The following is a 27,188-nucleotide window of genomic DNA, read 5'->3' on the forward strand; positions in this document are numbered from 1 at the left end:
CAGATAGTGTTCAAGCCCTTCTTCAATTTCAAACGCAAACGTAGATACATTAGAAGCTAAGTTCGCTATATGCTCTTACCTGCAACATGATCAACGGGTCTTTCGCCTTTATCACGAAGCGTTTGTCCGTCTGCTGGCTTCTTAGACGAGGCGTAGCGACGGCAAACGCGCCCAAGGCCCGTCGCAAGGCCGTGGGCGATGAAGGCCATCGAACCTCCACATCCCATTGAATGCGCCTCGAGCCTCTAGGTATCTCGCACAGCTCGCACTCAACTCTTCAAAGTCCTCACATCGGCCGTTTGTCGCGTGCCCGACGTCACCGCGCAACAGCGCGTGCGTCTCTCACTCACCTCCCAACCCCAAATCCCCAACCTTCACTTACCAGCCAACCTACCCCTCCAAATCACTCCACTATATAACTCCCCAAAATCCTCAATATCTCATCAAACAGCACTCTAAGCTGCGGCAATTGGCCTGGTGGCAGGAGCAGGAAGCTGGTTTACCACTACACTGCCTCACTTCGAAAGGGTAACCAATGTCATCCAGAGAGCGCGGGTTCGAGCCACATACAGTAAATCGTAATACATAAAGGTTTCTGGGCGGGCTACCAGGGTTCGTTTCTTTTGCTAATTTTTCTAGCGCTGTGTATTTTTCCCGCTGGGCTGTGCGTGTGTATGGTGGCGGCGCTGGGAGAAATGAGACAGCTCGTGGAGAGTAAGGATGCGGGGCATATGGCGTTATAGACCTTAGAGCTTTCCTTTGTTGCCACACGAGGCAAAGGCGAGGACGAATATGTGAATAGGTGGTTGTTCGAGTGGGAAGTAGGAAGGAAGAAAGAAGAAGAGTGGGAGATGTCTTATATAAGTGGAGGGAGCCAAGCGCTATCGAGGTCAGGTGAACAGCGTCCGAAGATAAGTCAGCAATAGCCAGTATGAGACGTACATCTGCCCTGTGTAGCCTAAGTTGGCATGAAACGTGATTCGCATATGCTCTGGCCTCAGCGCACTGCAACAAGCCTCGCCCTGCCTCTCAAAGGAGCTTTTGGAACCCTCTTACTCTTCCGCTTAGATGTTGGGAGAACCCTGATAATGGTCTCCCTCTCAGATTCGGAAGAACTTCTTGACAGCCCGTGTCCTGCAAGCATGATTTTGAGTACGGTTCCCTGTTTTCGTTCACGCAAGAGCCGAGACGCCTTTCGTAGTACGCCCCGACAATCTTCTATTGCATCGGGCGTCATGGCGCTCGCATCAATAACGATGTATAACAAGTCGAAATTTGACAGGTTCTCTACGAGTAAGAGTGTGTAGTCTTCTACTGAAAGGGCGGAATTGAAGGCTCGAACGCGAGTTGACACGAGACTGTCCGTATGTGCGGTTGGACCTCTGCTCAGAGCCTGTAAAATAAGACTCTTAAGCACCTCGAAAATGTCATACTGTTGGTTTCTTTGCTGTATGATCCAGAGTACAGACACATGTGCTTGAAGAAGCTGCTCGATTGCTCCTACGTAGAAATCGCGAATGTTGAGCCGGTCGCGGAATGTTGAGCTCAGCATAATGGAAGCATGCGAGGGCGATCGGTCCCATGTTTGAAGTTGCTGTGAGGTCCAGAAGGGCGCGCACTTGTTCGAGGACGCTCGACGAACTCTACGAAGCAGGAAAGCGTTCTGATAAGACACTTTATGATCGATCTTACAGTCGCTGGAAACGAATGAGAGGGCCTGGCTTAGCTGTACATCTGAAAGCTGGTGGGAAATATCCGCCTGGGTTGTTTGTATATCCTGCTTCATGGCAACCAGCTCTTGCAGAAGTACCTTTTCAGATGTGGAATGCGTCCTACTGATCTCTTGAACAAGGGTTGTTAAACCTTGCACTTCTTGATGAACGGCCTTTAAGTCACCGTCGGAATACTTTTGCCGAACCAGTGCATTTAGCTGATGCTGCATTTCGTCCAGCCGACTTTGCACGAGAGATCGAAAGCTTCGTTGAGCATCTTGTTCTACACGCAGCCCTTCGTGCATATCTCGTTGCTCGGCTTGACTTCCGACAACCGAGAGGGTAGTGACTTGTGCCAGCGTTTTATGGATCTCCTTAATCAGGTCGTCGTATCGTAAAGCTGCCGGTCTTGCGATAGACTGGACTGCTCTAGAAAACGTACTGGACTCGTACCAGTCCAACGCTCGGCACAGGAAAGTAATCATGTGACAATTCAATGTCACAATTGTTGCCCTCATTCTTTCCGTTGGATATAAGGATTCGGCAAGATCGATTCTTGACAAGGCTTCACCAACGTCGCTAAAGGCAGTGACGATTGTAGATCCGAGCCGCTCATGTTCGAGAACCGCCTGTCAGATCGTAAGTTCAGTGATCTATATACACGTCTGGAAGATACGCACACCGAACACCAACTTCATAGCGCCCCATGCCAGGGAGACGTACTCCGGATGGTGCTGTACCATCACGTCCAATACCTTCCCATAGTACGCGACTCTTTGCGATAATGACACAATATACTTTTTAATCCTTGAATCACCCTTCTTCTTTTCGTATATTGTCCGAGCCTTGGTCAGTTCGTCAACAACGTCTTGCAGCGTTGTGGCCTTTAGGCCCTCGATCCAGGCTCGTTTCCTGGAGTGGGAGTCCAGCTTTTTCTTAAATCTGGTCAAACTTTCCTCAAATGTAGCTTGTGACCTCGTAGATGAAGTCGGTCGATAACATTGTTAGTGTTGCTCTCATGTATTGCACAGAAGCACCTACGATGCCGTATACCATGATGACGTAGCGGTACAAGTGGATGTGGCGGCCCCACTAGCTGTGTGTGAAATGTGCGACATACTCAAGGTATGTACGCACTGCTGAGTCGATCCGAGTACAGTCCGAACCTTTCAAGGCCAGTGTATCGTGTCAGACAGAAGATGCGAAGCGGTAGCGAGGCACGCGCAGTCTCACTGGCTTTCATCCAATTAGATCTCGGAGCTTACCTACCCATGCAAGCGATGCCTCATGCCGAGCCCGCCTGATTACGCCCCCCAACTCAGCCTCACACACCATGTGCGACGGATTTCCATTGCTCCCGAACCTCTTCGCTCGTACCTCTGACCCTCCGATTGTGTAGAGCAGTTGAACGCCAAAATGAACCACGTTTTCCATTACCCACCCCCTCCGGCTCCGGAAGGTCCCTATGGTCTACTTCCACCCCTCCGCCTCCAGAGGAACCGCTTCCACCTCCACCTCCACGGCCATTATCATTCTCAGATCCCGGTGACGATGAGAGTCAGTCAGAAACGTCCTCGATAGTAATAAGTCCCCACCATCCCTCCACCGTTTCCTCCAGCTCCACCAGAGAAAGCCCCAGAGCGAACAACAATTTCGGATGATCGAAGTGCTGGCAGCAATCTGGAAGTGAGGAATCTAGCAGCGCTCAAAGACCGCGCCGCTCCTAGATTAGATTTCGATGCCGACGACCCTGGAACCCCTCCATTCCACCCCCACCTCCACCTGTTTTTCAAATAAAGCCCAAAAAATCGAAGAAGAAGCGGAAAGTGACTTCCGGGTATGACTCTTCTCTGGGTCATGCGCGTTTGCAGCAGCGATTTGGCCGACTACATCTTGAAGGTGTAACTACTAATGATGTATACGACCAAGACCAGGCCAATGCTAAGAACCAATCTGGTGAAATCAGCTCCTCAGAAGTCCAACGACATTCACGACCCGAACCTGTAGCCAAAGAGCACTGGGTACAAAATGTTGAGAGGATCGACACGAGCAGCAGACTCCAAACAGATATTGAAGTGGTTCAACACAAACTCTTGGGTATGCAGAATGAACTGCACCAACTAGAAATGCAAAAGAGCAAGCACGTGGAGAAGCAGTACCATATCCTCTACCGAATCGACAGTATCTGTTACTTCGATCATCCTGAGTGGACTCCAGGGCACAAAAACATCGTCTCACGCATCCCGGTAAAGAATCTCGATCTATTCCTGGAGAGAAACAAGCGCATCGTTTTCATAGTGTACCGCGACTTCAACATTCCGTCTGCTGAGAAGGAAAATAAGAACACTCCCTTTCAAACAAGACACGATACCCAGCCGAGACCCGCTAAGGAGAGTATCTATCCAGTCAGCAGACGGCTTCGCAAAGCTCTCGAAATCATGCTAAAGCATGATTGGCGATATGAAGCAATGTCTAATCATCTGCGTCAAGCTGGAGAGGTTAGTGCACCGTATCTATTCGTCTATCATCATAGGAGGTACTGGAACGACATGTTAGCGCAGTTTCCCCAGGCTGTTCGCGAGCATCTAAGCTTTCTTGCAACCTATGTATCGGAGAATTACGGACATGAGTATAAGGCTGCCGACACTGCTTTGGCACAACGGAAAACAACAGCGGAACTGGTGAAGTATCTGTTTCAGCCCGGCGACATCCTGCTATCACAGACCAGCGGACAGTATCGAGGGCTTGTAGCAAATTCTTGGCCTCAGGAAATCCCATCAGCGCCAGCCATTGTGCCTTCACGCTTCCCACCGCCAATGATTTTATATCCCCACCTCAACTCACACCGTTGGCAAGACTCTGACTCAGAATTTGACAATTCGGACGTCGACAACGAAGGTATGCAACCCAACTCTGGACCTGTTGGAATGTCCGAAGAAGATGCCTTCAGACGAGCCTTCGATCGAATGCATCCCTGGTTCCTCTCAAAAGAAGAAGAACAGGCAAAGACTGTCGCTGCTGCGAAAACGAATAAAGAATTTCACATCAAAGTCTGGAAATGGAGTTTTGACGGTGACTTCAAGAGAGAAGCAGATAAGGTCACCCTCCGGTTGTCCCAAGCAGCTGAAAGTACCTCTGGTGAAGCGAAAACTTACAAAATACACGAGTTGGATATATACCCTCTCAGATTTGCTCCTCAGGTACTTGCGCAAGATCTCCGCCGCCGAGGAGAAATGTTTTGGGAATGCCGCAAACGGTGCTTGATATCGTATCGCGAGACGAGCCCAGAGGCACAGAACGAGGTGAGCGGAGCGTCGTATAAATTTCACAGTATGTGAGCTCACCATACTGATCTTCGATTAGTCTGATGAGCGTTTCATGATCGACTTCCATACGTTTAGGAAACTGCACCCGGAAAACAAGAGTCATGCAATCAACGACCCTGCCGAGACTATGAGTCAAGCTGAAATGGAGCAAGCTCAGCCCCCGGACGAAGCCTTTTACTACCTCGTTCCACTACAGACGAAGGGTTTCAATCTGCGAACAAAGAAATGGCTAGATCTCAATATGGACCAAATATCTCCTGTAGATTGGAATCAGAAGGCTTTCGATTCGCTAGTTCTCGACAGGAAGACGAAGGAGCTGATTACGGCTCTTGTAAGCAAGCAAATTTCGGCCGCGAAGTCAACCGATGTTATCGCTGGAAAGGGCAACGGACTGATCTTATTACTCCACGGAGGGCCGGGTACAGGCAAGACATTAACGGCAGAGGGCGTGGCTGAAATTGCCAAGAAGCCTCTATACCGGGTAGGTGATCTTCTCTGATGACTTGGAACTATGCATTCATTGATGACGAATCACAGGTGACCTGTGGTGATGTTGGTACAAAAGCAGAAGAAGTCGAGGGATATCTCGAATCAGTACTACACCTGGGGAAAATATGGGACTGCGTAGTGCTGCTTGACGAAGCGGAGGTGTTCCTTGAACGGAGAAGTCTAGACGACCTGCAACGCAACGCACTCGTATCAGTCTTCCTACGGGTGATTGAATACCACGAGGGAATCCTAATCCTGACCAGCAACCGCGTGGGAACGTTCGATGAAGCGTTCCGGTCCCGGATTCAGATTGCAGTCCATTACCCTCCCCTGAGAGCTTTCCAACGACTGCAAATCTGGAGAAACTTCTTCGACCGGCTTGAGTCGTTCAAGGATGGCACAGTCGACACTGATGAGCTTCGTGATCACCTAGAAGAGCTACAAGAAGTCGAGATCAATGGACGCCAGATACGTAATGCAATCACGACGGCTCGGCAATACGCGGAATGGAAGGGCAAGGTCATGAATTATGAACATCTCAAGACGGCACTGGATGTTGCAAGTAAATTTGACGATTACTCGGAGAAGTTGCGAGGTGGCTTAACAGACGATCAGATTGCGGAGGAAGAGGGGATTCGCTGACCTAGGCGGAATTTTGAAGTGCGCCCCACGGTCGTCTACAGGGAATGCGCATAGGATGGGTTTCTTAGTCCACTTTCTTATAGTCGTCCGCCACAATCAGGACTCCAAGTCCACTCAACATCCAGTGACTGTACATTTTCGCAGCCCCGCTCCATCCCCCAAGCCGCCCAAACGCACACACCAACCCCACGATCATATGACCTGGCTCCACTCGATACTCCAGCCAGTCCCAGTCCTGTCTGTATTTCTCTCCGAAATAACAATCCCTGCCCCTATTGGTGAATAATTTGATGGCTTTCATGTCACCACTTGCGTGAACCTCGGTAACGATCTCCCCGCCAGGGCCATCGATGAGGAAGTGTTCCATACTTTTCTCGTCAAAGGATTTGAGCGTAGTGCCTTGTATCCACACAACAAGGTTTCTCCTGGGGTTTGTCATCTCTTGCCAATCTGGGCATTGCACTGGCTCCGGACCACCGCTCCCAGCAAGTAAGCGTCGGTTTCCAGAGGTGTTGTCCACTGCGAAGCCTACAATATGCGGGATAGCCCACGTCTCTTTGCCATTGGATGCCATACCACCAGTAGGCTGGAAGCATGATATTCGCTTGAGTAATGACTTCTGCGACGCATCAGGAGCCCAGATGCCGACATGCCATGGTGTCATATCGCTTGTGATATCACCAGTGAAGGAGCGCAACTGACCGGTTGAGGACCCCTGAGCGCCGATACTCCGGATTTTGAGGCTAGGATGCGTCCATATATTGTTCCAGCCATTCTCACAGTCACAATATAAAGTTTGCGCAGATTTATTCCACAGAAGTTGTTGAGCCTCGCTATAGGAGGGTGATTTTGCGGGCTCTTCGCCGGGGATCGAAGCTTGCAACAGTCCGAGTCGGCAGATTTCACCGCTCTAAGGTGGTTTTTCAATTAGGAAGTGTTGAGATGTTACGGGCCCAGGAAGACTCACTTCGGCAACCTGTCCTGTCAAGCCAACCAGATTTAGTCCCGATAGAACAATCACAGGTCGCCTGTTCGATGTTGGTCGATCAGGTGTGCGCACACATTTGGTGGTCTTATCCGTTAACGTGACCTGGCTCCATTAGTATTGCCTGAGTGACATGTACCATCACGCGATATACCACACTTACTGTCAATGACCGGATGCATGCGACACCGTAAGGCTTATTATCCAAAGCTGTCTTAACATGATCGCGGTCTGGTACTCGACTGAACATATTCACATCATCTATACAGACATTAATCTCTCGAATCCAAGCATTCGGAGGAATGCGCATTGGGTTGCCAAGGGTGCCCTCTGCGCTCCCAAAGATTCTTGGGCTGGTACCACTGAAAGTTATGGAGATACCGACCAAGGTACCCTTAGGTCCCCAGTACGTGTCGAGAACTGAAGATCGATAAGATACCTCGCTCCACGACCGAATGAACTGTGTTGACACCGTGCGGATCTCCTTAGGGATGGGATACACTACGACAGGCATATGGAAGCATTTAGCACGATCGAGAATAGCTTGCGCTTCCGCATCGTCTGGCTCTGCTTGCCCCACCGGTTGAACCTCTTCTGCATATTGCGGAGCCAGCTGCTGACACACGTTCCATATGCGCCGGCGATTGGCGATACTCATCAACGGACCTTCAATCCCAAAACGCGGCCTCGTCGCCGCTTCTATCCATAGGAACAAATCCTTTGCGTCCAAGCCTTCAGTGGTGCTGCTACCACTAACAATCGCGGAAGCCTCCCAAAACCATGGAAGCAGGTGTAGCCGCAGCATTTGCTTCCAGAAAGAGCCATGCCGGGTCGAGGCAAAGACATGCCATGAGCTTTGCATCAAAGATGTCGAATCTTTGAAGGACAGATGTGTGAAGATTTCATAGAGCACATCATACGGCAGCGCCCTAAGCGGGTCACTTTGGACCTTGCACGCGAGATCCAAGGATCCAGCATTCTTTATGAAGAGCTTCTTGTGAACAAGGTTCTGAATCACCTCCGGAAAGTCTTCCTTATAGCCTGGATCGGATACAACGTACTCTTCTCCCTGCACGGAGGTCCAGACCTGTTCAGGTCCATCCATCTGGCCATAGTCGAGTGAAAGCACCCTAGCATAGTCTAGATTGTTCTGCGCGAATAACGTGTATAGAACGTCTCGATCGATTTCATCTTCTTTGTTGAGCCCCGAGGCACTTTGCCAGCACTTGTAAACATCCTTCGTGAAATGGATACGTCGGAAGTTTGTCTGGTTCAAACGAAGTGTAGCATGCATAGCTATCTTCCTTGGGGTCATTTGGGTCGTGACCAGGGCGTTTTACGCGGAAATCGCCGTAGTCCACATATCCTCCTTGACCAGAGATGAAAGCTTTTGTCACACCTGGGGCCTCAGGATTGAAGCCAAGTACATGACCCCGATCAAGCCATGCCAGATCTTTGCGCTTCAACTTTTCGGGATCGTAGCTATTTTTCTCCTCGTACGAGTCGACAGAACCTGTTTGACTAGACGACTCATCACTATCGTCGTTGTCGCTCCTTTCGGCTTCGCTGCCGTGTTCGCTACTTTCTGCATTGCCGTCCCTGCCACCGTCGCTCCCACCTTCCTCACTACCATTATCACTGTCGGCATCGTCACCATCATCTACCATAGCTTGTAGATACAGTGCTAGATCATGATCGTGGCTTGTATCAGGAACTTCTTTCTCGCCTGCACTCTCCGCGACTCTTTCGTCCGTTGTGAGGTTCCTTCCAACGTCATCGTTGTCGTCATGACTCGCGTCCTCTTTCATCTTGTCATCGTCTTCGTTGTCTTCATGCACTGCGTCCTCTTCCATCTTGTTATCATCTTCATTATCGCCTTCGTCACTTTCATTTACGTCTTCTCCTGCGAGCCTCCTCTTCTTCAGCTCAACTCTTCGTCGTCTTTTCGTCAGCGTTTCCTCGTTCTTACGTCCGAATTTCACCCATCCTTTGCCCATAGGCCCGGAGCAGAGAGCACAGTAACAATCAAAAGATCCCATGTGAGCTACAGATACGAATGGATGCAGTTTCGGGACGCAAGTGAGCAGAATGGATGGTGTTGGCGACGCCGGAGTTCATGTAGATTGTGACTACGTGACTTCAGGGATAGCGTTAGCGTTCCGCTAACCTTACTTTGGGGTTAGCTCAAGGCTCCCACCGCACCAACAACGGGATCTGAGCCCAAAATAGCGGCATCAAGGTCGTTCTCTGCCTCATCGTACAAAAGCACCTCCACCGTTGGCTCCAAGAACGTTTCCGGTCATCCAGCCACTCTCTGGTAGACACGCGATCCCTACGATACCCGCCACCTCCTCCAGATATCCTGGTCTCCCACCGATGCTTTTAGCCAGCTCGAGAACCTCAGGGCTCTACTCATCGTATTAGCATACTTAAGCACACACGAACAGGCTGGTGTCCACGGGTGCTTACATCAACTCCAGGCCTTGCCTTTGCCAATGGTGTCAGAATGTTGAGCGGCCTCAGCGCCTCGCGAGGTTCATCGGGCAGCCCTGAATATAGACCAGTATCCATAGGTCCAGGTGCGACCGCATTGACGGTGCAGCGCTCCGCAAGTTCCCGGGCCCATACGCGCTGTCACACAAGTCAACAGGACGATCGCATGCAGTCAGAGCACGTGGAACTTACAGTCATGGCCTCCAAAGCTCCTTTGGTCCCTGCATACGATGTCTGCCACCAAACTCCCCAAGTCGTCGTTGCGCTGGAGATGTTTACGATGCGACCAGAGCGATCCGTTGGCAGATAAGGGAATGCAGCTTTGACAAGCAGAGCTGGTGCCTTGCAATTGAGATTGAACGTCGCGTCGAACATATCCAGATCCAACTGGTCGATGCCTTGCGCGTTGACTGTCGCAGCGTTGTTGACAATGATATCGATCTGGAATCGGCCGGATGCATCGCTGAAATGCGCCTTCGCACTGTCGACTACATGCTGAGGAGCTTCTGGCTTACTGAGGTCTGCTTTCACTGGCAGCGCCTTTACGCTGTACTTCTCTTCGAAAGACTTGGCCAAGGCCTGCGCTTTTGGTGTCGAATCATCAGTGGCATAGACAATGACTACATTTGCACCCCGACTAGCGAAGTGCTCTACGCAGACGGCTCCAAAACCTTTGATGCGTTAACAACAGAACTCAGTCAACAGAATTGGCTGACAGGACTCACTCCTACTTGCGCCGGTAACTATGGCAAGTTTGCCTTCGAATGTTCTGAAAGGGGCCATTTGAGTCTTACTTATAAGCGCAATATCGGAAGTTGCTATCTAGCTTGCGTTCCTTGTGTGACACGAAGATTTTGTACTTTGGTGCTGAGGGCTAACAGGTTCGCGATCAACCTTGTCAATGAGTTGTCACTTTGCGCTGAAACCAACCGAGGCTAGCGCCCGCGCCGATCGGCGGGTCGAGCTTCGACGGTGCACCGTCTGCTATGCACTGAGACGTTGAAATGCCGTAGGCACATCTATCAGCAGAAGAATTGTACATGAACATGGCGGGTGTTCCAGCTTCAAGGATCGAGGATTCGGGGAGATCGCCCCGGCGTTTCGAAGGAAGCGCTATCGTGGCTAGCGGTGCCGCCTTGCGGGAGCGGGAGCGGCTTTCTCCAGGCTTTTCATTGTTCCCAGGACTGCATATCGACTTGTGCAAGCCCTGCGATGGATATGAAATTCGCTGGGCTGTGGTGGCTTCCAGCAAGCCTCACCGAATCGTCGTGTCTCTGAAAAGACGAAAAGTTATGAACGGTCGCGTGACATAGGGAAAGCCTGATCCACTACTTGCGGGTCCTGAGCATGGAAGCTCCTCAACTATTCCCTGCGTTACGGCCCGTTTCCTATTTACGGCTTGCCAATTGCCCCGGGATGCTCCCGGATCTACATTCACGCTCAGGCTTGCTAGCAAAGCGGTGGCCCCGTTCTCTTTCCAAACCGGCTGTCATGCGACGTAGCAAAAAGAGTGTTCCCTGTCTTAAACGGTCTCGACACTGACGTTGTCAGATTTCGATCGGCATGAAGGGTCACCAGCTCCACTCGAACATGATTTCGCCAATGACAGCATTGGCGCTTCAATCCGTACGCGTACCTTTGGTGGCTCGAGAACGGCATCAAGCTGCACAAGCCTACGGTCCCCTTTTCTCTTACAATCGATGTGGGCCTCCCACAAGGGAGATTAGCCCTTCCGTGCTGCGCTCCCACCTGAGGCGAACGATTTTGCTGCTGTCACTGGATGAATGGATTGCCACAAGGGTTACGAACTCGAATCATGGCAACTGGTTGATGCGCACAACCACTTTCTAACATCAAGATCCTTATGTTGGAACATTCTCCAAGAACAATTCACACCGCCTCCTTACTTCTTGCTTCCCTCATCTTTGCTCACGCCTCGAGAGAGCCTTGAGGCACTCGTACGCGCCATATACCACCCAACACGTCTATGATTCTGAGCCTTCACCATGGGTCTCACGTCTAGTGCGATGTTCCTGTCGGTCATTATCCCTCTGCCGTTCGATATTGCAACGACAGTGATGCGTTTCTGGATCCGCTATCGCAGGAAAGCCTGGGGAGCAGATGATTGGGCCACACTCATCACTCTGGTAGGTCTTCGCACTAGCCATAGCATAAAGAAAACAACTGATGAAGATGCATCGCAGCCTTTCTACACCGTGGCGATGGTTGCTACTATAGCAATGAGCTTCAGTGGAGTTGGTGCCAGCGCTGATACAGCTACCCCACAACAATCGATCGACTCGCTGAAGGTAAGTGCTTGTACATTGCTTCATCTCGCGACGAAGCGCAGTGGCCTTTACTCACACCTATCTTAGTGGTTCTATGTCTTTCAAGAGCCTTGGTGTTTCACGCTGGTCACAATCAAGGCCTCTATCGGCTTTGCCCTGATACGAATTGCCAACAGGAAACGCTGGATTGAGCTAGTAATCTATCTTAATATTTTGCTCTGCTTGCTTTTGATGGGCGGCACGGGAATGTATCTATTCTTCCAGTGCAAGCCTGTCCGGTAAGATTACCACGTATTACACTTCCCGGCATTTGACTGACTTGGTGGCACCTAGGAAAAATTGGTTCACTGACCTACCTGGAGAGTGCAATCCGCGGGAGATACAGACTGGTCTGTCATTCGCTGTAGCTGCTCTTTCCATCACTACCGATTGGACGTTTGCGATCCTTCCGGCTTGTCTGCTATGGAACGTTCAAATGGATCCAAGAGTGAAGCTATCCGTGGTGCTCATGTTGGGCTTGGGCGTCTTGTAAGTCATTCCTAACTTTACACATAAGACACTTGTACGAGGGCCAAGGCACAAAGCTAATGAAAGTCAGTGCGTCCATTGCTCCCATCGTCCGTCTGAAATTCCTGTTCGGACTAAATGACCAAACGAAGTTCTTGGAGAACTTAAGTCCCATTCTTGCTTGGGCAGTAAGTCATTCGTACCCTAACATCGATTTTCGCTGACAGTAGTAGTCCGCCGAAATGAACGCCGGCCTAATTGTAGCGAACCTGCCTGCCTGCCGTCCGCTTCTCGACTCGTTCATCTCCCGCATCGCGAGTTCAAGAGGCCTTTCGAGAGATCGCTCACACGGAGCACCAATTTCCGGAAGCGGGGGAAAGACCATGGACAGATATCTAGAGCTTGAGGAGCAGGCCAATGCCGGACTCGAAACGAGGATCTACGGAAAGCGGGATGGCGACAGTGGGAGCGACTTCGATATAGATGATGCCGATTCTGAAAGCCAAAAGGGCATTGTGGGTCGCAGGAAGAAGAGCAATGGCGGATTGAGGGTGCAGGTGACGAAAGACATAAGTGTCACGAGCTCGACTCAGCAGGTCTAGACGAGATGTCAACCTTTGCATTGGTGTGGCTATACACATCCACTTCCAATTTCGTTCATCGCGTGATGACGAACGTCAGTTTACTATTGAAAGGCACAGGAACGCCGCTCATCACTGGGAATGGGGCGTTCACCTGCCTTGTCAAAGCTTGATGTGATCTTGCAAGATCTGGCAAGTGATGATTTGGAGACATTCTCAATCTGAATTTCAGCAACAAGCCAATGGGTTTAGACTTAAACTACTAAAATTCTTATATAGGTTCTCTGGTTTAGAAAGAGTAGATGACAATCCCGAATCATGAGAACCCGTGCACTCACATTCACTTTACAAAATCGCACCTTCGCCTACAGCCATCGACCTTTTGTGATCCTATAGAAGCTGACCTGTACCTGTCAAATCCCTACTTTGCGCACAACGCCCAACCGCACAACACTGCATCGCCACGAACACATAGCAACGTTTAGATACCAAAAGCAATGGCGCCGAGCGACGCAGAATTTTAGGGGCGACACACTCGATAATTCTTTCATCTCTAAAGATTTGGGAAGCGATCGATTTTGTTGATGTTGCAATATCGTCGCGTCGGTCTTGGTCAGCGCGCGGCGCTACTGTACGAGTAATTCTGACGCTAAAACGGTTGCTATGATCAATACTTTACCGAGTAAGGCGTAGGATTTGAAGGGAAAAAAACTAGAAGGACATGTCTATCACTGGTCTCAGCTCGCAGATAAGTTGTTGTCGCACAATGCCCCAGCCAATGAAGCTATGGACGAATCAGTCTCGTGACATCGCTTCGAGCTGATTAGGCCACACACATCTTGGCTGTAGGCACCGCAGGTCTACCGAGGCTGTTTCTGTCTTGGCATCAGCGATATGACGAAGAGCACGTCGATCGATGTGGCTCAGTTCCTAACGTCGCGAGAGCTAACGAGCCTTTACGGCCGTATAGCCGGGCGCAAACGCGGGGAGTCGCCATGAAACATTTGATTCAAGTAAAAATCAGAGACATGCACTCTTTTAACTGAAATGGGTTTTCCATAGGCCTGTACGTATTGCTCTTGGCAGACTGTGGATACCTTATTATGCTGCACATTTGTAGGATCGATTACGTTCGTACAACTTGATGCAAATATCGGGTGTCGTGCTTCATGAGTATCAACGCCTTGTCGTCTCCACTTCTTCAATCAAATTTGTGTCCCTGGAGCATTTTGTCTATACGTACTTTCTGTACAGCGATGAAGTTCATCCAAGCCACCAGCACACTAGCGACTCTAGCTTTGCTGTCGTTCCCTCTTCACGTCACTGCAGAGCCGGACCTTGAGAGGTTCGTTCCATGTTATTTAGCGCTCTAGCGTACTACTGACGACCTATCCAGCAGCCAGAACATGACGCTCCGGTTCTTCCAGGACAATCAAGAGGAGTCGTGCAACTACCTCAACTCCAGTAGCGCCCTAACTTTCACCACGGCGAGCATACCGGTCCTGAGCCATTGTTTCAACTTCGTAGACCTATTCAGCGGAAACGCAACACAAGGTTTTGTCAACCAATCTCGGAATCTACCTGGAGTTTGGGGCGAACATGGTATACACTGGAATCTCAATAATGTTAATACCTTCGATCCGCAAGGAAACTACTCCGGCGTGCTGTACCGTCAGCATGTCGCTAATTCTGGGAACGACGAACAACAGCCGGGAAAGTATGCGGACCGCAGAGTGACAATGTACGGTGCGGAGAACTGTACCCAGAAGGATCCTTCCGATGATGAGGGTCTGCTTGATTGGTATGGTTTTAGCTGCTTTAGCGAAACGGAAGGTAGTTGCGGCACGCTTCCATACAGTATTGCCAGCTTCAGCGTTCAACCGGGGCCAGAAGATGCGAGTGAAGAATCGGGCACCTGCTGGGTTTTCGCAGAGGAAGGTGTTGCTGGGCGTTTGGCTTCCCCCTTTCAAAACGCGATCGGACTTTTGGTCTGCACATCTCTCGCTATCTGGCTGCTTCTGTAGATTGAGATAGCATGAAAGCATTCTGGATAGGAAAAGCAAAACAATCAGATGTCACACGTGATCTTACGGGCCCAAAAATGACGCACGCTATACCGAAATTGGATGACCAGTACACCAACGAAATTAGTCTCGTCTAGCAATTCCAAGACTGTTCATCGTGCATACGATGCTTCACACTGGCGTGAAAGATTGATATGCTGCACCCAATGACTGTTGTAGGGGTTTCTCTTTCCTGGCCTTGTAATTACCCATACGACCGCTAGCGAAATCTTGCCCCATGGAGCGGTCTGCGATCCCTCCCCACACAGCAACGGGATGGGCCGAGGAACGGCAGCAAGCGCACTACGCCAACGGTAGAACAGGCCGTCGCTGTGTATTTTCTTTGTTAGTTCCGCTCAATTCGAGTTTCGAGATTACCATCAAGCATGCCGCCTGTGGCAGCCTGGCCTGCACCGCGCAGTCGTCACGTCTGTTCAAGAATATGAACCTACGAAAAGCCCCTTCCGTGTTTATGGAGCTTTCTACGATCCAACAACGCTAGTTCATAAGGTTTCCCGAGCTGCTAGGAAGCCACCAGAACGCAACTTCTCCGTCCAATCGTTGTTGGGGCTTATGCGCCGGATTTCGTTTAATGAGACACTTTATCCATCCTCCGGCCTGACGAGGTCGCTGTGCCGAACCACGAGCAATGAAGTAAAGTACAAGTGGAAGTCGACACAGCACTGCTCGCATGGTCTGCCTGGCAACAATGCTTACAGTCTGACATAACCTTCGTACCTGTCGTGCGACCGTACCAAAGATGATCTTACATGCACAAGAGGAGGCTATGCTTTGCGTTTCCCCCAAGCTGACATTTCGGGGTCCAAGGTCCTCTTTGCACAAGCCTATATCGTACCCACGTCGATCGTGCCCTGCTATCTGCATCTCTCTCCACATTCCCATGGCAGGCAACAGCCCTCCAGTGCCGCCCACGCGCGAGCAAATCCTCGCCAGCCCCGCGATGCACGCTCCATCGGGAATTACCCCGGATTTTGAACACCCTTTGGAGTATGCTCTATCATGCGATACGCATACTCATATCCGTCTACGTTCTCTCGGCCATCGTTGTTATTGTACGCATCTACGAACGGCTTCGCATTGCGCGGACACTTTTCGCCGAAGACTATGTCATAATACTTGCATGGGTAAGAGAAACACTCGTTCGTGAAGTATAGGTAGTGGATCGTCTTACTGACTTAGGTGTAGCTCGTTCACACGGCTGCTTTCATGCCTATTGGGGTCCGGCTCGATTACGCGCCTATGGGCGTGCACCAGTGGGACATCACTGTCAAGCAACTCGGGAACTATCTCTTCGTACGTACCTTTGATCGGAATTAACCCTTTTGCTGACGCGATCGTAGTACCAATACGTCGGCTTCATCATCTGGATCATCCTCACGCTACTACTAAAGATCGCCATCCTCCTGCAATACCTCCGTATCTTCGTCCCAGATGGCATTCGAGGTTTCACGTTCTGGGCCTCACATATTGTGCTGTGGGCAAATGTGACCTACTATACTGCCTTCGTGTTCACGTTCCTATTCGTCTGCGATCCAAGGCCTTTCTTCTGGGACAAAACCATCGCGCATGGCGAGTGCCTCGACATCTTTGGCATCAACATTATCGGCGCGGTGTTCTGTCTGGTATCAGACTTGATCATATTACTGCTTCCTCAGCGAGTGATCTTCCGGCTTACATTGTCGCGAGGGCGAAAGCTTAGTCTTGCTTTTCTCTTTGCGGTCGGCATATTGTAAGCTTCCTATTTCCTATGATCAAGACTGCTATCATCTATGGCAAACCTGTTGACTGACTTGCTCAGCGCCTGCATAACATCCGCCGTCCGTCTGTACTACAATGTCAAACTATGGAAGAACCAAACCGATGTCACGTACCAGCTTGGCTTCATCTCACTCTGGGGAACAGTTCAGCTCGCTGCTGGATTCTGGATCGTATGCTCGCCTTCGATCCCTAAGACAATCAATCACTTCCGTGGAAAACCCTGGTTTCTACGGGTTGAAACGTCATTGCGCTCGAGGCTTCGGAAAGGACACCCGAAAAGTGAGGAGGGCGATCCAGCACAAAACCCAACTATTGGCGGTGAGAGGAACCAACGTGCGGGGAGAGAAGTTGTTACTGACATTGAGTTTCACGAACTGGTAAACAAGACGGAGGCAAGTATCACAAGCCGAGCGGACAGCGGGCCAGTGTGAGCAGACAACCATTGCGGAACTAACTCAAGCGATGTCTAAAGCTTCTCAAACACCTCAGCCAACTCGACTAAAACCCTCGTCAACTCCTCCGGCTTCGATATCTGCGCGTTGTGGGCACTTTCAACGTCTTTGACAATCCACTCCACGCCAGTGCCGTCGAGCATCATCTGCTGCACCTGCACGGGGATACACGCATCCTGGGTCGTCCGGACGAAGCCCACTCTCCCCCTATACGCCTCGCTATCCCAGCTAGCGCGTGGACACGGCGACGTAAATGCCGTCATACCCTGTGCCATAGCGGAGACAGCCACAACAGCTGCGTGCGCAGGAGCAATGTCATTATACAACGGCGGTATCCGGTCATCGCACCTCAACAGACTAGCTTCAGGCTACTCCTCACGTCAGCATTCTGCGCGGCTGCGGAAAAAGAAGAGAAGCATGTGAGATGGGACAACGGAGACTTGGGAAGCCTTACATCGGGCCTGATATGCGGTGGGAAGTGGCCTCCAAAAGCGTCCTTTACACTCTTGCCGTCACCGCCTTTCGCTAGCAACGCCGCGAGCATGATCTGTCCCAGCACGCCAGTTTTCTTTCCCTCCTTCGTCCTTTCCGCCTTGGAAAGACCTGCTACTGCGGCGCTGCCCGGGATGCTGCTATATGAGTGCGTGAGGAGGATCACGTCGTGCTCTTCGTGGTCGAGGATGGGTAGAAGCATGTTGTTGATTATGTAGTTTTTGTCGTCTTCGGCTGTGACGTTCCTGGAGAGGGAGATACGGGCTTAGTATCCCTCAGATGCACGCTTTCGAGAACTAGGAGCTGAGAATACTCACCCCGAGGCGCCAACTGAGGGCAGAACGGCGGAAAAGGTCGGGTAGCCAGCGAGCTGGAGCAGGTGGGCGAGATACCCATAGTGGGTAGGGTTTTGGGAAGCTCCCAGGGATGATGACGAAGAAGGGTTTTGAGGACATGGTAATGGATTGGGAAAATCTGAAGGGGTGGGCAAAGAGAAGGTATATTTTGTCAATGTTGAATGAAGGGCACGGTGGCTGCTTGCCGTCGCGAGCGGAAGAAGCTTTATACTTCTACTTGTGGTTCGCGGCGTGGTTCGTGGCGTAGTTTGCGGTGCCACCAATGGTGGGGTCCAAGAGTATGATTGTTGTCCAATGGCTTCGTAGAACAACATATCGCAGTACTTGCTGTATATCTATGGCCCTCTCAGAGGGGTTATGCGAAACCTGTGGACACTTCACCGACTCGAGTAGTTGATCAGTCTCCTAAAACAGTGATGAGCGGCCTAGTAATCACAGACTACCAGCGACCACATGTGCTAATTTCGTACACTAGTCTGTGTCCGACTTCGAGCCTCCGCGCGAGGCAAAGCGGTCCCTCTAGTGCGTTCTCGGAGCCGAAGGGACGACCGAACTATAACTCGGCGCGCGGAGGACTTCAACATGAAAATCCGTGTCAGTAATTTGGTGCGACAAAATATACAATGTACTTGAGTCCGGTCACAGAGCAAACATCGCTGAGCCCCCAACCTGGATACAAAGTTTGAAGCTGAAGCTTCCTATATATCTATACAACAGTCTATAAACCATGCAACACCACGCTAAACACTATGCCATATAATACACTGCCTTATAATACACCCCATCTATCAGATCAACCTGTCTACCGCCCTACACCGATATCGCGATCCCAACAGCAACCACAGCCCACGTCCACCCGGAGCTCCACCCCGCGCTCGCTGCGCCCATGAACTCTACCTTCACCTGCTCAACCGGCTTCGTCGTACCATTCACCCCTGCCTGCGGAGAAAACGACTCCTTCAAATTCTTCCCCGAGAAGCCATCGTAATCCTGCTCGCACACCGTCCCCTCAGCAGGCAGCGCCCCATTGCTGAAGTACTCGGGGATAGCCTGGATAGCGCATTGACCGGGGGAGTATCTGGCAAAATGATACACCACCATACATCAGCCCTAACCATTCGCATACATTTCCCCCCAGAAAAGAAGTATCACAGAACGCCTGGGCCTAAGTAAGGTGAATGTCCTCCAGAACGTCGTGATGAACATGCCGCTTGTGGTATGAGAGACGCTACCGTACACACTGTCATGGACGGATTTATATCGACCTTAGGGGAACCGAACTCAGGCTACATCCATAGTGCTAAGCACATGTGGGAATCTTCTCGGGGTCTGAGTGCCTGTCATCTTCCAGCCTCGACTCGGAACACAGAGATGTTGCTCGTGCACCACCATAGTCATCCCAAAGAGGAACTCATCAAGGCCAAGACGGTGAAGTGCACCCAGAGCATCACCTTATCCAGACCGCGGCGCTCAGCCGCAGACATTGGCTTTCACCCCATTGGCTAACAAGTAAACCTACGGGGAAAATGTATTCTGCTGCTCGAATCAAGCTTACCGTATTAGGAGGTGCCACTGTGTTATGCTTAGTCGAAGTAGCCGATGTCACGTGTAGTAACGTAAAGATCAAAGATAGTCCCTCTACGTCCGTAGAGACTCAGAACCGGTGCGTTTTCGAGAACCCCGCCGGACAGGCACATCCTGTTGTCATTTGCTGCTCTTGTTAATCAGTGTGGGTCCGATTAGTGTCATGGCTTTGGTCCTGCGCGACTCAACCAACACCTTTCTCGCAACCTCACTAAGTCACGCGACAGCCGAAGGCAAGCTGCTATCGGATAGTATCTCGGACCCTGTTTACGACTTTCATTCTGTTCTCAGTGGTCTGACAATGACTCGTGTTTCCGGTCAACGAGGTGTCATGTAGTGTGCAGTTGTAGACCCCTGGCGTCCTGACGTTAAAACAGTACCAGCAGTGTATCGGTCTCTAACTCAATCTCTCGGCGTCTGACGACAGGTCAAGACCAGCGTGCGCGATGCATGCGAAGGACCGCCCACATTTCGAAGTAGGTACAGGGCTAGGTTCATCGTGAGAACAATACCGGGATACCCACGCGTCGAGTTCAAGAACAGAGTGCGAGGCGACCCGAGGCAAGCGCGGGTGTGATGTCAGGAGGGTCCAGTCGGTCCTTCCCCTACTACTAACAACCCAGCAAGTGACGTATCATTAGGTGGTAGTCAAAACAATACTTGCAGCCCAACATTGGAATAGCACATGACGAATCAAGATAGGGTTGCAAAGAGGTATAATGTATGCATTTGTTGGAGTTCCATGATCGGTCTCCTAATGGGACCTAAGTCGAAGTTCCTGCGCATCCCGAACACCGTGCTCCTTCGTTGGAGGGTATCTCGCTATTGAATACAAATCGATCATATGCTGTCGTGACATATGCTTGTAGTGAACAGTGAAAACAAATCGGCAGTTCATACTCATGATCGTGTGCGCGTCGAAAGACGCCGGATGAGCCGAAGCAATGATTGTAAGAAAAGACACATCCACCCATTAAAAGAGAAGAATCCTGGCCGAAGCCGGAGTAAAAGTCGTCCCAACGCCTTAGAATGCAGGATCATAAGCCGATGATGCATGGTAGAGAAGAAAGACACATTGTTTAGTCTTCCCAGATCGTCTCCAGATCAAGGTCTCCGCGCCTTTCAGCACCGCAGACACTCCACCGTTTCCTGGAGTCCCGCTTGCCGAACCCAAAGGCTCGTCCGCTACCCCCAGGAACGTCGAGGCTTGATCGCCTACCTCCCTCTCGCTCTTCCTCGCGATCAGCGGCAGCCTTTAACTTGGCAATGCGGTCTGCCTCGATGGCCTCCTCTTCCGCGTCTGGACTATCTGGTATGGTCTCAAGGGAAGAGATCGAAGGGCTGCGGGAACGCATCGAAGTCGGGGTAGACGGTACAGACGACGAAGGAAGCGAGGAGGAATAGTGCGAGCTCGTGCCAGGGAATGGTTCGTTGAACTTGGTGGCTGACAGCAACGGAGACGGGGAGCCAGAGGTAGGCGTACGGACTGGGGGTGCCATGGGCGCTCCACCGAAGGAGACTTGGTGAAGCGGAGAGGCAGGCCTCCTTCGCCTGGACAGAGAGCCGGTGCTGCTGTACAAGCTCGAGATGGGCGAAGGCTGAACGGCGCCCACCTGGGGGGTTAATTCAAGCTCCGCATCCTCGGAGATGTCGCACACGCTGGGTGCTCCGGAGTGTGCGTACGAATCTTCGTAGAGCGTGGGCTGGCCGCGAGGGCTCCTTGTGCGCTTGGGAGAGCGAAGCGGTGAGGAAGGTCGAGCAGGCATCGGTGAAGGCGACAGGGCAAGGTGGCCGGTAGGGTTGATGACAGTCGGGAGAGAGTGCGCCCGCATCATAGGCGGGGCGGTCACTGAGCTACCGCTCGAAGAACGCAGGTGCGATCGCGAATAGGGTGAGCGGTTGCGAGCCCGGGGTGTATGCGTAGGGAGCGCGTCGAAAGAGGGCGAGGGTTCCGTCTGCGCGCGAGGGGTCGATGGCCTCCGCTCGGAGGTAGGACTGCCCATTGCTTTGCCCATGGCTAGAACAGTACCAGCTGGAATCTCTTCTTTTGGAGACGGTGGTTGCTCGATGCGGACGTCGGTGGTGCTTTGTGTAGTCGCCGAATCCTTTTTAAGAGCCACAGCTTCTTTGTGAGAGACGGTGCTGGCGGGAATGTTCAGCGAGCCTGAGGCCTTCTCTTGTGTAACGGGGCTCGAGGTCGCGAGTGCCTGCAGGCGGGGAACAAGGTCGTCGGCGGCGGCGGCGGTCGAACGGGTAGGGGGAGAGGGAAGCGTGGAGGTGTGGTTATGGGCCGTCATGGTGGAGGGCGCCGGACGGCCGTATACATAGTCAGCCCGTCGGAGAAGCGGAGTGCTGTCGTGAGATAGTAGGGAGGCCAGGGAGATTCGCTTGGTGGAGGTGGAGTCTGGTGGACGTGCTGGTCTGAAGCCTGTCTCCGCCTGTGCTCGCAGGAAGGGCCCTGCGCGTTTCAGCTTTCGGAAAGGCTGCAGCGAGCGCGTTGACTGGCCCGCAGCGACCGAATTGTTTACCAAGGAGCTCGGCAACACGGTGGGGCGACAGACGGCGTGCGAGGTTTAGCAGCGCTGGCGTTGCGATGGTCGGAGCTGTGAAGGAGATGCACAGCTGCTGCGCAATGCGACCGAGGGGCTCCTGCCGCGGTACCAGGACGGGGCAGTCGCGGAGAGGGGTACAAGCAACCGCACCACGCGCCCACGCAGAACACAAACAGGAGTCGTGAGTGAAAAACGCGCTCAGTAGTGCGCCTGTCGGATGTTGGGACGCAGGACCTGGAGCCGCAAGCTACCGTATAGTACCTAAGCGTGCATTGCTGGGTCGTGTATTCGCCGCAACGCCGTCAGCCGCCGTCGTCGAGTAGAACACATTAGGCTGCGGCTCGCCCGCGCCAAGGAGACCCTGAACATCGCGTCCCAATCAGGCAGCCACAACGGGGTTCTCTCCACGCGCCCAATATCTTCTCTCATGCACCCGGCCGCGACTCGCAGAAACTCGCAAACAGATCCTCTTCCTGATTGTTTCATCAAAACGTCCTGCGCCTCGCACGTCGTCCATAGTGTTTGCCCTGAGCGGACTCGGTAATGAGCCGCCTTCATGCGGGCCACATTGCGCTCCACGTCCCCATCTCCACATGGACCGCATCGGACCCCCGTGTCGGAAAAATATTGGACTCCGCCGAACCCTTAAATGAGTCGCCGACTGCGCCTCCAAGCCGCATTGAAATGATTCTTATATTAGACGATGGGTTATGCGCATGTTCATTCTAGTGATTGCACATCGTGCCGCGGACACAACTCGATTGCTGATGTCACCTCATCACAATAACTACCAAACGCGCTGCGAAATGGTCAGTCACGATCGACGAATCTAACGGCAAGAGCAAGAGCCAAGACAAGAGACCCTGAGGCGGACCCTGAGGCGTATCTTCTGAAGACGTTATGACGACGATCAGTATTAGTTCGATTCCAGCCCAATCTATGATGCTCACCGTCGATATCACACACTCTTCGAGCACGACACAATTCCAGATGGTGAACAGATCAAGGCGAGAATGCTATTTACCGCGCAGTACGCGCCCTCAGCAGTCTATGATCTATCCCGCCCACCTCGAATCAGTGCGAGATTCACAGCCAAACACACACCAAAATCATACAACAGCCGGTTTTTGACATTGCTAACATTGTCACTAACAGTTTAGCCCTCCTAATTATTCATGGTCACCCACCTAGATACAAGCGACCCACAGAGCTTCAGTCGACCCACCCGCGCAAAAACACAAAAACATACAACAGCGGGGATTCCAGAATCGTCACCGACTTCAGTACTAATCCGCCGGTACACTGCTTATATATGGCTGAGCGGACGGGAAGCCTAGTTCTCAGTGTCCTATGGTCGTATGTGGCGGAAGACGCTCTCGTTGGCATTCATATCGCATGCAAATCTTCCAAAACCACCATGCACAGAGAGCGCGAAACATGCCAAAACCCCTTTGATTCGACGCCGCTCCAGCGGTACGCTTACCTCAAATAATCTGCACCAGCATTTTCAAGATCCTTCGGCGATTTGTATGTCGGCTAGTCGATTTACGAACGATCGACAGGGTCAAGAGATGTCCTAAGCCGCGTCTATCGTTGTACTACCGGCAGAGAAACGAGTCATTAAGAAGGGGGTCTGTGAGGGTCACGCACCGCAATGGAGTAATGAATATCAACTCATTGCGTTCGCAGCCAAAAGTAACCCTAATTCGCCATCTTGCAGGCCCAAGCTTCTTATTGGTCAAAATCAGGGCTTTTGCAACACCCATTGGTCAAATTCACTTAACATTAAGGGCGCGGGATAGTAGCGAAATGGGAATACTTTAGGTTGCAAGCACAGTAGTGCTCGGCGACAGAATTGAGCTCCGTTTACACAGGAAAGGAGTTCGGCCGAGCTTGGTTGAAGGCCGAGGAGTGTCTTCTTGGCAAGGACAATTCAAATGCAATAGCGATCCAGATACACGACGCCGAGTTCGACCGACTCTTTCACCTCCACGTGCTGAATACACAGGAGTCTGGCGATCATGATGTCACGGGCTGGGGAGAACCATGCACCACATCGTGCATCTCTCCCGTTTCAGCCCAACGCCCAACTTGCGGGATGACGAATCTACCACAACATGATCCCTGTGGACACGCGACAAGGCGGTGGCTGGGTAGAGCTAGCATCTATAAAGCCCGACGGAGGACAAGGATCTCTGGGGTGGTCGTTGTAGTGATCGTGTGATGGGACGAGAGATTTTGAGATCTAAGTTTCGGAAAGACTTCCAAAGGCGCTGGAACATGGCCATGTACTATTGACGAGTGCAACACCAAGTGTAATAGTCTATTAGGAGCCAGATCGTAAAAGCTTAAAGCATGTTTTCGGACGACGATGCCAAGTCCGGTCTGTTAATTACAACTTTTTGCCATCCTCATGGGACACAGGTCTCCTACCGCAACTCAATTCCAAAAGAACAATCTGAGAAGCATCACAGGTGACGATGACGCCTACAGATCATTCAATTCCACAGTAACCCAGCTCACGAGGTGATTAGCTTGTACGCACGTGTCTTCACTGATCGCATTCGGTTCACTGCTTGCATGAGACCGAGCGCACGGGAAACCCTTCTCAGGTTCCTGTGATTGTATGTATGTGAATGGTCAGATCTCATTACTTGCGTCTGCAGGAACAGCATTGGGCCCTCATGCAACCGGAAGCAGCGGGTAGCGGGCAGCGGTCCGTTAATCCATATCCTTGCTTCCGCGGAGGTCTTGTGCTAAACCAGTCTCAAGAACAACATCACAAGTTGCGCGACTGCAGCCAATTGTCATGGGAGAGCATCCGCTAGCGGTGGATGATATAATCGATTTAATGAGTTCCTTCCTTCCCCACCTTCCACTGCTCTGGAACCCCTTCCGCAACTTTTCCAGCCAGTCGGTATGGTTTGAACTGCCAGCTATTGGCCTATTTACTTCACTAGCTGGTTTTAACCGCTTAGTGCCCTATTTGATGTCTATCAGGCCTGCGAATATGATTTAATATTTAATAGAATCCAGCTAACAATCAGCCTCATATAGTACACAGACTAGCTAAAAGGTTGTGACAAAAGTAACTAGAGTCATGAAAAGGTGGGGAAAGAACTTCCTTAAAGCACTGATAAAGCATCGGTCCCGCGCGCAGACTTGTAGCTGCTCTGGAAGGATCACTGTTGTAGCCATCATCATCAGAAAACCGGGCCGCCTTTGGCCAAGCCCCTTACAGCAATTGGCCTCTGGCTCGTGAATGAGCAGGCTCGGTCTCATCAATCAGCAACTCAGAAATGCTCCTGGCCTCTTCTAATGGCTGATTTTCGACGTGCAGGCCCATAGGAGCGCCCAGTCGAGGTCTCAAGCCGATCTTGGTATTACCAGTACCCGTGAAACCACTGTTCTGTTACCTATGTTCGAAGCGTGGGCGGTCGATAAGGACAGTCTTTCTTGCTCAGAGCGTTGAAGTGGTGGGAAGCTACACATGCCCAACGACGGTCACTTTCTCAATGTCGGCATTCCCCACAAAGACATGCTCACCACCCAAGGAGCGAATTATAGAAGAGTAGACATCTCTTATTATTGGAATAAATATAATTGGGTAACATGTTAACTGAATCGAACAGAATCCTTTCTCAAGATAGATTTTAGCGCATACAGCCGATACAGTAGACAATTATGTATAGTTAGATTCTCCACGTCGACCATACCTGCACGTGCCCCTGCATATATCCCAGCGCTATGGCTTGTGGGTTGCGTCTTTGTGCAAACGGTAATAAGGTTATATGCATACTACAGCCTCGCTCAAGGCCTCGCAAGATTTCAAGGAAATGAGCACTTCTAAGTCGCAATCAAGAGGGCGCTCAGAGAAGAATTGTAGAGCTCTTCGTTCCTTTTGCCATGGGCTGTATCGCTAATGCTCTATCTCATGTCTAATCTATGGAGATCAAGCTTGAAGACTCCGAGTCCTCAATCATTTTTTTCGGTGTCCTCCTCTCCGCTTTCGGTATCACTTAGAGTTTCGAGGACCATTTCACTTCAAACGGCCCCACAGGAACATCAACAAGGGATTGTTCGCAGTCCTCGTGGGGTTCTATTTGCTTGTTTGCCTTACAAGTACATGAGACTTTCAATCAGCCTAAACGTCGCAAATTCCAAGACGTGTTTCCTCTTGCTTGTATTTTCGCCGAGGTATTTGCGGTCGCTGAAGGACATATGGCCGATGTAGTCAGCAGTCGCTCCTCGAACGACAAACGTGATCACGTGTTAAACATTCCATGTAGGTTGACTATGTCTTGGAGCGGATCCGTAACCAGGTGGTTGAAAGGTGTGATGTTCAGATCTTTGAGCTACAAAATACGACATTGAAAGAGCGAGAGCAACGGCTTCTAGCAAATCAAGATTGGGGAGCTAATCCCAGCGTGATCGAACAATGTTTTAAATCAGACCCTAAACGAAAACAAATATGCTACGAGAACGTATAGTAATCTGTCATATAGAGCAAATCCGCATCGCCGGACCGTCCCAGCTCAGAGAAGGCTTAGCCTGCCAACGATATCCCCTTGCTAGTTTGTGTTTTTACTAAGATGAGTACGGTCAGAGCAGGAAGAACACTGTGCGATATGCGTATACTTGTCAGGGTATACGCACAACAAAGATTCCGATTCCACAAATAATACGCGTAGTGAAAGTTCGGATAGCGACAATGCATACTTGTTTATTCAAGTAGCTCGTTTTTGGCCTTTATAAACCATAAATTATATTCTTATAACGTAGCGACAAGTAAAGTGTCATAAGTGTACAACTACCCACGGCGTCGATACTGAACTCATCAACAACATCGGTACCTAACCGGTGAGCACAAACAGAGTGAGAAAGACT

General features: G+C 51.1%; 8 protein-coding genes across 8 annotated transcripts; 3 read left to right on the top strand and 5 right to left on the bottom strand.

The window, feature by feature from the left end:
- Positions 1 to 2,365: 2,365 nt before the first annotated feature.
- N0V89_006547 (uncharacterized protein) lies at positions 2,366 to 2,985 on the bottom strand (the record flags this gene model as incomplete). The annotated part of the gene is made up of 2 exons (XM_056215317.1): positions 2,366 to 2,654; positions 2,978 to 2,985. The coding sequence occupies 2 exons, from the start codon at positions 2,983 to 2,985 to the stop codon at positions 2,366 to 2,368; spliced, it is 297 nt and encodes a 98-aa protein (XP_056069564.1).
- An 826-nt stretch (positions 2,986 to 3,811) lies between these two features.
- N0V89_006548 (uncharacterized protein) lies at positions 3,812 to 6,169 on the top strand (the record flags this gene model as incomplete). The annotated part of the gene is made up of 3 exons (XM_056215318.1): positions 3,812 to 5,014; positions 5,076 to 5,519; positions 5,576 to 6,169. The coding sequence occupies 3 exons, from the start codon at positions 3,812 to 3,814 to the stop codon at positions 6,167 to 6,169; spliced, it is 2,241 nt and encodes a 746-aa protein (XP_056069565.1).
- Positions 6,170 to 6,233: 64 nt separating this feature from the next.
- N0V89_006549 (uncharacterized protein) lies at positions 6,234 to 9,151 on the bottom strand (the record flags this gene model as incomplete). The annotated part of the gene is made up of 4 exons (XM_056215319.1): positions 6,234 to 7,079; positions 7,137 to 7,259; positions 7,318 to 8,450; positions 8,554 to 9,151. 4 exons carry the CDS (start codon positions 9,149 to 9,151, stop codon positions 6,234 to 6,236), a joined length of 2,700 nt encoding a protein of 899 aa, XP_056069566.1.
- A 255-nt stretch (positions 9,152 to 9,406) lies between these two features.
- On the bottom strand, positions 9,407 to 10,430 carry N0V89_006550 (uncharacterized protein; the record flags this gene model as incomplete). Its single annotated transcript, XM_056215320.1, has 4 exons — positions 9,407 to 9,562; positions 9,624 to 9,785; positions 9,840 to 10,318; positions 10,373 to 10,430. 4 exons carry the CDS (start codon positions 10,428 to 10,430, stop codon positions 9,407 to 9,409), a joined length of 855 nt encoding a protein of 284 aa, XP_056069567.1.
- A 2,092-nt stretch (positions 10,431 to 12,522) lies between these two features.
- On the top strand, positions 12,523 to 13,044 carry N0V89_006551 (uncharacterized protein; the record flags this gene model as incomplete). The annotated part of the gene is made up of 2 exons (XM_056215321.1): positions 12,523 to 12,528; positions 12,676 to 13,044. 2 exons carry the CDS (start codon positions 12,523 to 12,525, stop codon positions 13,042 to 13,044), a joined length of 375 nt encoding a protein of 124 aa, XP_056069568.1.
- Positions 13,045 to 16,346: 3,302 nt separating this feature from the next.
- Positions 16,347 to 17,296, top strand: N0V89_006552 (uncharacterized protein; the record flags this gene model as incomplete). Its single annotated transcript, XM_056215322.1, has 3 exons — positions 16,347 to 16,400; positions 16,448 to 16,836; positions 16,906 to 17,296. 3 exons carry the CDS (start codon positions 16,347 to 16,349, stop codon positions 17,294 to 17,296), a joined length of 834 nt encoding a protein of 277 aa, XP_056069569.1.
- A 35-nt stretch (positions 17,297 to 17,331) lies between these two features.
- Positions 17,332 to 18,205, bottom strand: N0V89_006553 (uncharacterized protein; the record flags this gene model as incomplete). Its single annotated transcript, XM_056215323.1, has 3 exons — positions 17,332 to 17,685; positions 17,772 to 18,073; positions 18,127 to 18,205. 3 exons carry the CDS (start codon positions 18,203 to 18,205, stop codon positions 17,332 to 17,334), a joined length of 735 nt encoding a protein of 244 aa, XP_056069570.1.
- Positions 18,206 to 20,828: 2,623 nt separating this feature from the next.
- On the bottom strand, positions 20,829 to 22,046 carry N0V89_006554 (uncharacterized protein; the record flags this gene model as incomplete). The annotated part of the gene is made up of 1 exon (XM_056215324.1): positions 20,829 to 22,046. One exon carries the CDS (start codon positions 22,044 to 22,046, stop codon positions 20,829 to 20,831), a length of 1,218 nt encoding a protein of 405 aa, XP_056069571.1.
- Between the last annotated feature and the right edge of the window lie 5,142 nt (positions 22,047 to 27,188).

Source organism: Didymosphaeria variabile, assembly GCF_027946475.1.
Source record: "Didymosphaeria variabile strain IMI 356815 chromosome Unknown scaffold_5, whole genome shotgun sequence".
NCBI lineage: Eukaryota > Fungi > Ascomycota > Dothideomycetes > Pleosporales > Didymosphaeriaceae > Didymosphaeria > Didymosphaeria variabile.